Source organism: Opisthorchis viverrini (genome assembly GCF_000715545.1).
Source record: "Opisthorchis viverrini unplaced genomic scaffold opera_v5_215, whole genome shotgun sequence".
Classification (NCBI taxonomy): domain Eukaryota; kingdom Metazoa; phylum Platyhelminthes; class Trematoda; order Opisthorchiida; family Opisthorchiidae; genus Opisthorchis; species Opisthorchis viverrini.
In genome coordinates, this window is record NW_008751868.1 from 402,743 (window position 1) to 413,545 (window position 10,803).

The window sequence follows — 10,803 nt, forward strand, 5'->3', positions numbered from 1 at the left end:
ATGCCGATCTCTTCAGGTAGTTTTTAGACAGCTCGAGGAAGGTCAGGGATGAAGACGCGAAAGCTCGGTGGGCTGAATCCACCCCGAACTTTGTGATTAATTCATTTTAGGCTTGGACAATTTAACAGTTCCTTAACGTGTGCTTTCTGCGTTAGCTTGCATGACAGCAGTGCCGCGACTGTGTCTCAGAAAAATGCCGAACGACTGTGACGCCACAGGTTCCCTGTATTGGAGACAAGTGACTAAAGGACTGCTCCCTATAAAGCCCCATAAGCTCATCGGTAATATGCTAGTTCTTCCTCCTAGAAAACATCCGACTCGTCACGACACCATTTGTTCGGTGCTTTTATTCACGAGCAATGTTCTGGATCAGATTCTGGAGAGACTGCTAGCAATGGACAATGTTTCCAACCCCGTGACTATGGAGTATACTGCATCATTACACATCGGTCGACAGACAAGCTGGTATCATCAGGGCCGTAGAGGTGTGACTTCTTTTTGTTTCAGGTCACCATGTGTAGTGGGGCGACATGGCTCAGTGATGGAGGCCGATTGGAGTATACTGCATCATTACACATCGGTCGACAGACAAGCTGGTATCATCAGGGCCGTAGAGGTGTGACTTCTTTTTGTTTCAGGTCACCATGTGTAGTGGGGCGACATGGCTCAGTGATTGGAGCGCGAATTTAATGACCAAAGATCCGTGGTTCGAACCCGATTTCTGCATCTTGACTTCTATCTAGTCTTGGGCAACCTGGTAGTATCTCAGCCGTCGTGCTTCTTTCGGATGGCATGGCACCTAGGCACCGAAAGGGTGTTACATCCAGACGATACCATGTGTAATGCAACTGTCCAAGCAAGTACCTTGTTTATTACACTTGCCGCTTCATCTGAAAACACTGGATTTGGTTTTGTGTTTTTGTTATTCGAAACATACACGTTCTAGTCCTCTTCAACCGCATCTTTGGTATGTATAACTTGCTACTGATGTACTTGATTTAGTCGTCCACCTAACTCGCCGTTGGTTTACTCGCTTTTTTAGAGGGTTGTTCAACTTTTTTACCGGTAATCTTGTACTTCCTATTCTAGTTCGATGGGGGTGAAATATCTATGAGTTCCGCTTTATTTTGCCGTCGGATAACCAGAACAGCATAGATGCATCTGAGTGAACCCTTCCTCGTTCCATCGGGCGTTATCACCGTTAGATTATTTTGAAAGACCTGTACAGTTTTCCCTCCGTATGCTTTGACCGGCGATGGACGGTGTGGTCTCGGCTGCATTCCACGTTGGAATTGTATTTTCCGACGAGTATCGACACTTAGTCTCATATTCTCCGAAATTCTTGGATAGATACACCATGGTAATGGATCTAATCAATGCATATGGTCTGGTGCGTCACCTCGTTCGCATTTCTCCTTTGGTGCTATCTTCAAGTCAAGAAGTTTATCGAGAGATCGGTGTGTTTCATTCGTAAGTTCCGCTGGTTTCTGAATACAACGTGTACCCTCCGACTATTCCTATTTGCAAAACCCTCCTTGTACAATGCTCCATAGCTTACCAACTTTTATGGTTTGTTTATTTAGGTGGAACCCTAAATTGTGCGCAACCCGAACAGTCTTAATAAGGACGCTGCACTGTAACTCTCCAGCGCGTTCGAATTAGACGGGATAACAATAGCATGTCTCTGCATTGTCGTATGTAGAAAGAAAAAGAGAGAAGGCGTTCAGCTGTAGGACCCTTCCGGTGCCTAGCTGCCATGCCACCCGAAGGAAGCACGAGGGCTGGGATACTGTCAGGTTGCCCAAGCCTAGACAGGGGAAGTCGAGTGGCGGGGGGCGGGTTCGAACCACGGACCTTCCGGTCAGTAAATTCGCGCTCTAACCACTTGGGCCATTGTCGTATGTCCTAGTCATCAAACAGATTCCCCGAATGTCCTCGGACCGCATAGAACACAATCGGGCGCAGTCTTACTTTCACTTCTCACCCGCGTTCAACAATGACCTAACCGAGCCATCGTGGCCGATGGTGCTGGATGTTTCCTGCTGCACAATTAAATACTGTTTTCTAATCACCTCTTTGCTAATCCGTTGACGCTGTCCAATAACATCAACGCTTCTGAGTCATCATTGGTCAAAACCTAAGGATCCTCACATCATTTATCCGCAGAGGCCACGTCTCGCAGCCATACACCAACACAGTTCTTCCTGTAGTTTTGTACACGCAAGTTGGCTCGGTGGTTAGAACGTGAATTTATTGACTGGAATGTCCGTGGTTCAAATCCGGCCTCTGCATCTCGACTTCTGTCTAGGCTCGGTTGATCCGGGAGTATCCCAACCCCACGGGTGGCATGGCAGCTAGGCACTGAAAGGGTGTTACAACTGAACAGTTTATTTTATTATTTTACACGCGACCCCTGAGATCTAGTGATACTTCATTTTGACGCCACAAGTGACATAAATTAGCAAACTTCGTTCGGGTCTTCGAGATTCTTGCACTGACATTTCCGTCAGAGCTAATGTAACTACTGAGGTACCTAAAATTCTCCACAAGCTCCAGTGATTCTCCTTGAATTGTAGGCGTATGTTTAATTCTTGCACTGACATTTCCGTCAGAGCTAATGTAACTACTGAGGTACCTAAAATTCTCCACAAGCTCCAGTGATTCTCCTTGAATTGTAGGGCGTATGTTTAGAAACAACGTTCTGAAACATGAATTTGCACTTTGAAGCTGCAAGGTGCATATCAAAGGATGGTGTGGCTGTGGTTAGTCTATTCTCTCTTTCACCGAATCCAGTATCACTGATGGATGATAAATGATGCTAAAAACTTAGAACATGCTTTCCGTTACAATTACTACCGCTGCTTGTTTCAAGCCATGAAATTTTGCCTCTCTCCACTTTTTGTCCTTTCAAGAGTGCATTATTTTAGTCGGTTTAATAGTGAATTATTTCTATGCCAATGAGGGTCAGGAACCGATTGAGGAGTCATCGTTTTAAAAGGGCTTGGTGAACATTCAGTAGATTTTAACTAGGCAGCGTTTCGCTTTCGACACAAAAGCTTCGTCGGGCCAAGTGAGCAGGTCACCAAGGTGCCCAGGTCTTGAGGCAGTCGGAAAACCAATCAGTAAGACTTATTCAGATTAACACACTAGATCAGTGTTGAATGTCAATAAAAGGGTCTTTTCGTTAGTGTGATAGCCCAAATCCTTTGGTTAGATGGATTTCAAATTAGTTACGTTCGGGTTCGGTTCCTTAATATTCCACTTCAAAGTGATTCATTTGAATATTCACCCCGAGTGCCATTAGTAGATTTCATTCTTTGTTGGCTTGTGAATGTTACGACAATTTAGTTGAGGGGGAGGGGAGGTTGGTGACATTCAATGCAGTTCAAATCTATTCTACTTGTGTTAGCGATCTCTGATAGCCGCACATGCATATGTGCCAGCTCGGATGATCCACAGGCTTGCCAGTTCTACGCTATCTATGGATACTGGGATCCTTCGCGATTTCCACCTCCTCGGCCATCTGTCTTTGTGGTGTGGATTGTAGTCCTCGCCTCAACATTTGCTAAATCTGTTTTGTGTTCCGTATCCATTGCGTGTTCCGCCATTGTTGAGCCAATATTCATCTGCATTTCTTGGCGGCCTGTTTTCTTCTGTGCTCTTCAATTTTGAAGTGAAGTTCCCTGTTCTGTTTATCTTTTTCATTCGCATTCTCCCGTTTTCTCAGTGTAGATTACCTTGACGCTTTGGCTGGTCTCCAAGCTTGGCACCAAGACAAATCGAAAGGCATTGAACCTGATGATCCTTCTCTAGATTCATTTGGTCTGTCCTACGATTGCCCGGGGTTTCCTCACGTTTTTGACTATTCGGTGGCAGCTGTAACGGGCAGTCTTGCTGCGGCCGAGGCGCTCTTGCAAGGCCACTGTCAAGTGAGTTTGTGCCACGTTGCCATGTTTTGCGGGCGTTTTTCAAAACCCGACCATCTTAGGACATCCTAGCTCATGGCACCCTGTTGATAGCAGTATGCCACAACATGGCTAATGCACCATACTATGTTTCCGTATCCTAATTCCGTGTTTGTAATTTGGGTGGTGCGGCGTTACCAAGCTTGTAGCACACAGTGAAAATCGGTATCCTTATCAAGTGCAACAGTATTGAGACGCGAGCTACTGGAGGGGAGTCTGGTATCCAGGTCGATTGTCCCTATCCAGGCTTGGGCAGCGTAGCAGTATCGCAGCCCCTGCTCCCTTCACCCTATTGAGTGGCAAGAGGATACCAAGTGTCTTTATGATTACTGCCAACTTTGAGCCAACACCTCCGTTTTCAGGTACATTTAATTGGGGGGGGGCGAGATGGCTCAGGGGTTAGAGCGCGAAATTACTGACCGGAAGGTCTGTGGTCGAACCCGACCTCTGCCTCTCGACTTCCCCTGTCCAGGCTTGGACAACCTGGCAGTATTACAGCCCTCGTGCTTCCTTCGGGTGTCAGCTAGGCACCGAAAGGGTGTTACAGCTGAACGATTATTTTCACTACATTCAATTAGCGGGTTGCAGGCATATAAAGTGGTAACTAGCTTTGGTAAAACTTAATTAGACCTGTCGATCTTCGCTGGCATTTGCTGATTGTTTCTCGAAGTTCTTTTTTCCTTGCAGTCATGTTTATTTTCTTCAGCAGTATTTCCACATTTTCGCTAAAATTTCAACAACATTATGAAATACTCGCACGTCGAATCGCAATAACATTGCCTATAGTGGGATTTGTTTTTGGCAAACCACTCTCATGTGTTGATGGTGGTGCTGACGTTCGGCAAATTGTGATTTGTGACGACACTGATGCCTTTTTCTCGGAGACATGCAACCTGTGCACATGAGCTTTCTCCTAATGTATAGTCCGATAAAAAAGTAAGGGAGTGACTATTATTGTGCTAAACGTTGACCTAAGTGCACAGAACGGAAACTCTGGAAAGGTGGGCTAAACCTATTCTGGACGTTATTACAGGTCGCAATCAACTGGGCCGGTGGATGGCACCATGCGAAACGAACTGAGGCCTCGGGATTTTGCTATTTGAATGATATTGTTCTTGCGATCCATCGACTTCTAGGAAACCACCTGCATAAGCGTCGATTACCTCCCAACAACGGTCAGTTATCAGACCGAATTCTTTACATTGATTTGGATCTGCATCATGGCGACGGCGTTGAGGAGGCGTTCTGGTATAGTCCCCGAGTGGTTACCTTTTCAGTGCACCATGCAGCCCCGGGTTTCTTCCCAGGAACTGGAACATCAGTTGAACGTGATGAGGGCCATTGTACGTTTCCTAATGGAGCTGGTCGCGGACGGTTTTCTGCTTTCAACATGCCACTGGGTAAGCTTAACTTGGTTGGTTGAGGTTGAGTTTGATTTTCTGGCAGCGCTCACAAAAAATGAATCGTCTCGTACATGTAGAGTGATCACAGGGCACAAGAAACCCAGTGATAGTTTTTAGATGACTTTTCAATCATTTTCGTTCAGTTGCCATCGGGTGAGCTTGAAACAGCCATCCTAAATCTGACTAGGAGGTGAAGCTGATTAGGCTATGTTTTACCGACGGTATCTTTTGGATTGCTCCCGAAAGTACAGGTAGGCGGTTTGAATTGTAGCACCGAGCGATACAGTACAGCTAAAAAGAACGATGGTGTTTCTCTTATAATGTCCCACAACCCAGGTTTCATCTGTTTGGAGCATGACCCATCTTATTTAAGCTATTTCTAGTCGGTACCTACTTGGTGTCGACGCTTATTTTGGTATTTTTACAGGACTTAACTGACTAGTTTCAGTCTGTTTTTGTTATTGCTCACGTACGTTTTGGAAGTCGCTAGTGGGGCACCGACCTCAAAATCCATCTCTCTACTTCTGTGCTAGCCCATTTGCCAATTGCCCAGTTTCTTTTTATCGGTACCTGGTGCAGGTCGACTGTAATTGAAATGGGGATAACATTCTCGTGTGTAGTGGTGATGAGATCGCAGCATCCTTTATGAGACTCCCTTCCCTACGGAAGGCACAACTGTGGATGTAGGAAGTTTATGGAACTTTTAATTATTTTTACGACTGAATTCCGCTTGTAAACCCAGACGAATCAGTGATGGAAATGTGATAACTACACATTGTACACCCATTCAGCAGGGCTTTAGCGCCCGGTTTCAACACCTTTCTTAATGGAAATAGCTGGCTGTTGGCCCATTCTTACGAATAGCTCTCGCTGGACTCTCTTATTGAACCTTCATTCCCATTATTTTGCTCCACCAAGTTATGACCAGTGGTCAATTGTCAGCATTCCAGCACGTAACTACAGTTCTGTACATTCATTTTATTTCACCATGTGTATAAGTAGTACTCATATTTCATCTAAATCAAGAATTTGTTACGTTGCACTTTTGGACTACTTTGTATTAAATAGCAGTCTCATCGCGAGGTGACTAACCTCATGAACCCGCGCTGAGGCTTGTCTTCAGACCTACTTGTTCATTACAACCGCTAAGATATGGTAACTGGAACTAACATTTTACCATATGCTGGTAAATTTAATATGATGTTCTAATGTGGCTTTATTTCAGCCCTGTTGTTGGGAGTTATTTTGACCACCTGCTTTGGTTTGACCCCGCTCCTTGATCCTCACCAACCTTTGTTGACTGTTTACAGTTATTTTTTCAAGTTATCCTGAATAATCATATCTCCATCCCCAGGACCCTGAGTCAACCGAACTAGTTTCGTTTCTTATACATGTCTTTTGCCATTTTTAGTGCATTATTTGGTTGACCAGCTTTCTCTTCTCTCCTGATAGCGGACGGTGTGGATGATCCAACTTGGTCAAAGGCGGTTTTGCCGATGCTGAATCTACTGTATGCTTTAGTTCAACCGGCGTTTGTTGTTGTTCAGTGTGGGGCTGACGGTTTGTGTGGAGATCCGCATCGTGTGTTCAATTTAACCAACCTGGATCCGAATTATCTGCCTCGTAACACACCGACCAAAGTGGAAGGTACCGAGGTACCTGATCCCAATCATAATGGTGGCAGCTATGTTACCGCCTTACGTAGAATCCTTTCATGGAAGGTACCCACCCTAATCCTTGGAGGAGGTGGATACAACTTTCCTGACACTGCCCGCCTTTGGACGAGACTAACTGCAGTAGCAATCGAAGAAACTAGTGGTCTGATGTAATGTTCCTTTTGATGTCTTCTATCTGCTGTCTACTACTTCCCAAGTTATTCCTGCTTGTTTTGGTTCGAAAATGCAACATAAGCTGACGCACTCTACCTTTGATGGCCTCTTCCTTCGTGTGACCGTATATCTGAGCACGTAGGTGGCGAACGATAGGTCATTCTACAGTTGATTAGTAGTGTGGGGTGATTTGGGGGCTTCTTGATTGAGATTTCGTCCTGTAGGTGAAGCCAGTCTATCCTGGACAATTATTTCATCATCAGTCCACATCTCACTAAGGATGAGGCAGTTTACGGTGCTCTTCCACTTTTCAGTATAGATTCACTTATAGGACGAATTCTCGACTGAAAACTCTCAGATGTCCCCACACTACATAGGTAGCTTGGGGGAAAAGTAATTTCTCAAAACGGGTTGAGTTTCCATCTAAAGAGCCTTCAATCGTGGCTCTATATCCTGTCTGGGTGCACTTTAATCACACTGTTGTCCAGCCCCTCGTGACCAAACGATTAAGTGTTCAAACTGCTAATTGGGGTGTCGTGTAGCAGATTACATAGCTACTGTAGTTTTTTGGTGCCTAAATCCCATGCCACGAGGGCTGGAACACTGCCAGGTTGCCCAAGGATAGACAGGGGAGTCAAGAAACAGAGGTTGGGTTCGAACTACGGACCTTCCGTTCAGTAAATTCGCGCTCTAACCACTAAGTCATCTCGCCCAGCAGAATACGTACGTCACACGGCATGACAGCTATGCAAGACGAAGAAGAACAACCCAACCAGATGAAACAACTCTATTACTAACTCAGTGGTCGTTCACTTGGCCGATACGGGTGATGGGATTAATTCTAACAAGCAATTGACAGTGACGCAAAACAATCTTCGCAATTTTACCCACAGGCTCTTGTTTATCCTTGTTTTACTTGTGTACATCGTTCGCTTTTAGTTTTTCAATCTCTATATCTATCTCACTGCCACCTCGTACTATTTATGCTCCACACAAAAAGTTCAACAATCTAGAGATGCTAATTCAACAGATTCGGTGATTTTTCGGCATAAGGTCCTCGAACTCCAACTGTTTAGGCTACCGGAGAGCTACTGTTTACTGCGCACACCTATTCCTTTTGGTTTTGGGAAGAAAAATCACTGATGCACTCACTGGGACGAACGCATTTAACCAAACCCGCACGTATTCCTACACGTTGGCGTCTCTCTCTCGCTTGTACACGGTTTCATGGATGGTGTTCATTCTACGTAGTAGGCGAATAGATCCCTCTACTGTGCACACATGCTTGTGGCTCAGGATGGATTTGTCAGTTATGTTCTCCCAAGATTTCATGTTTAGTCCCGTCGACCAATCGGTATTTTTAGAAGTAGATTTCTCTAAACATTTGACATCCACTGGTGAGGAACTTATTGCGAGAGATTTATTTTCGGTTGACCTTGACAAATAAAGATAATTTTTCCAATGGTGAAGTGTTATCTCTGGTGATTAAAGTCACTATCCTATTTCGTTACAGATTGGAGCTGGATTCTACCATCCCTGACCATTCCCTAATCTCCCGCTACGGACCTGGATTTGATCTGGACATATCGAACCTACCGAAAATTAACCATAATCGTGATGAAGATGTCGTTGCCCACCACACACGGTTACTCAAACAAGCTGTATTATACGCTGAGTTCAATAATCTGACCATAGACAGAACACAGCTTGAGCGCACGATGGCTGATACCGGTGTATAGAAATTGCATTTTCTCATATTTATGTTTGTGTTCTGCTTACGAGCATTGTACATTACAATGAAATCATACACTCTTATACTTGACGTATTGCGAACGAGATTTTTCCACTCAGTGTCAGAGGACGGGTGTGATAGGTAGTCCCACATTTACTACCTTAATACATACTACTTGACCGCAAATTAGTAGCACATTGCCAGTTCAGTGTACAGTGCCTGCGAGCAGAGCTATCAGGCCATGGTATGCCGCAAAAACCCAGCCGTATTATTGACGGTGAAAACAGTGTAGATTGTTGAACTGCGTCATGTATGTTCTTAGTTTCCGTGAGATGTATACTCGGAATTTCGCGCTCACTAAGAAAAACCGGTACAATAAAACCCGACGGGATCATTGACTGGAGCTACTTCACAGCGTATAAATGCAATTACTTGAATGCATACCGTTATACTTCGGTATTAAAAGCCACTATTTAACGCTTCAGTCACAATGTCTTTCAAATCAGCCTTCCGAGTATGGTTTGTGACATCAGATTAGTCAGTGTTGGGTCAAACAAATGAAGTACGGCTTGGCGTGCGCTTCGCACCTACAAAGTGTAGAGTACTGCTACGAGAGTGGGTGAGATTAAACCCAGACCTCGTGCTTTCAGACGAGCCAACCAACGTGATAGGTAAATTTATTTGCCTAAACGATTGTATAGATTCGGATGAACTGGTTGAATATGAGATCACTTCTCGAATCGCTTTTGCCGACCTCCGACACCTGTGGCGCAGGCGCGACGTCAGTTTGTCTTTCATGATCCAAGTTTACACTAGTAGTGCGATCTGTACTGCTCTGTGGATCAGAGATTTGACCTCTACGCGCAAGGAAAATACGGGATTCGTCAGTGTTTGACCACCGGTGTGTCCAAAACATTGGTTAGGTCTGGTGGGAATATCGGATTAGCAATGCTGAATTACGGTAGAAAATTTTAGGACGAAGGACCTCTCCCGCGATAAATGAATCACTCACGCCTTATAGGTTACGCTGTTTAGAACACATACTCCACATGCCAGAAGACCATTTGCCCCTCAGAGCTATTTTCGCTCAGCCGTGAGCTGAGTGGAAGCTACCGAGAGGTGGACAATGTGTGACCTGGCAATGAAGTATGGAAATACGGACCACTAAATTGAGTCGAGTTGACAACTGCCGCCTCACTGGATGGGGACCCCAGAACTCAACTCACTTGTGTTTAACGATACTGGCAGAAATGGTCCAATCACACGTTCATTGGCCCTTATGCATCAAAGATATCGCCTCCAATACGTAATTATCAGGTTCCCAAAATAACTGAACGTGCCACTGCCTCCATACTCTCCCACCGTCCTGTGATCGAAACTGTAGTGTTTGGGACCATTGTGTATATGGTGCACGGTTTATAGCTAATGAATTAAAAATCGAGTTAGTGGGCTTGCACTAAGTTCCTTCCCTGTTCACTTTTATTCTTTCACAGTAAGGCTTTCAAATAAATCATGTTGGTACATCAGCGAAGCATCCCTGTTGGACACTGGTATTACGCCGTCGGTGATGACACGCAACAGGTATGCCGCAGAAGTTCGTGAATATCATACGCTGTGTCTGTTCACATACTTGTGGGAGGAGCCCCTTAAAAGCTCTTCTGCAAGCAGTGGTTTACACTCTCCACCTTTGTTTGATTTTGTCGGTTATTCTGTGATAAGGCGGACTCTGGGATGTGTCCAAATTCAGTGTTCGGAGACCCTTAGTTATATGGTTTACACTCTCCACCTTTGTTTGATTTAGTCGGTTATTCTGTGATAAGACGGACTCTGGGATGTGTCCAAATTCACATTGTTCGGAGACCCTTAGTTATGTG

At 44.9% G+C, this 10,803-nt stretch overlaps 1 protein-coding gene across 1 annotated transcript; it reads left to right on the top strand.

Moving 5' to 3' along the window:
• Positions 1–850: 850 nt before the first annotated feature.
• T265_08323 (hypothetical protein) lies at positions 851–10,063 on the top strand (the record flags this gene model as incomplete). The annotated part of the gene is made up of 7 exons (XM_009174089.1): positions 851–1,470; positions 3,728–3,929; positions 4,999–5,365; positions 6,821–7,193; positions 8,711–8,928; positions 9,472–9,812; positions 9,965–10,063. The coding sequence occupies 7 exons, from the start codon at positions 1,256–1,258 to the stop codon at positions 10,061–10,063; spliced, it is 1,815 nt and encodes a 604-aa protein (XP_009172353.1).
• Positions 10,064–10,803: the final 740 nt, after the last annotated feature.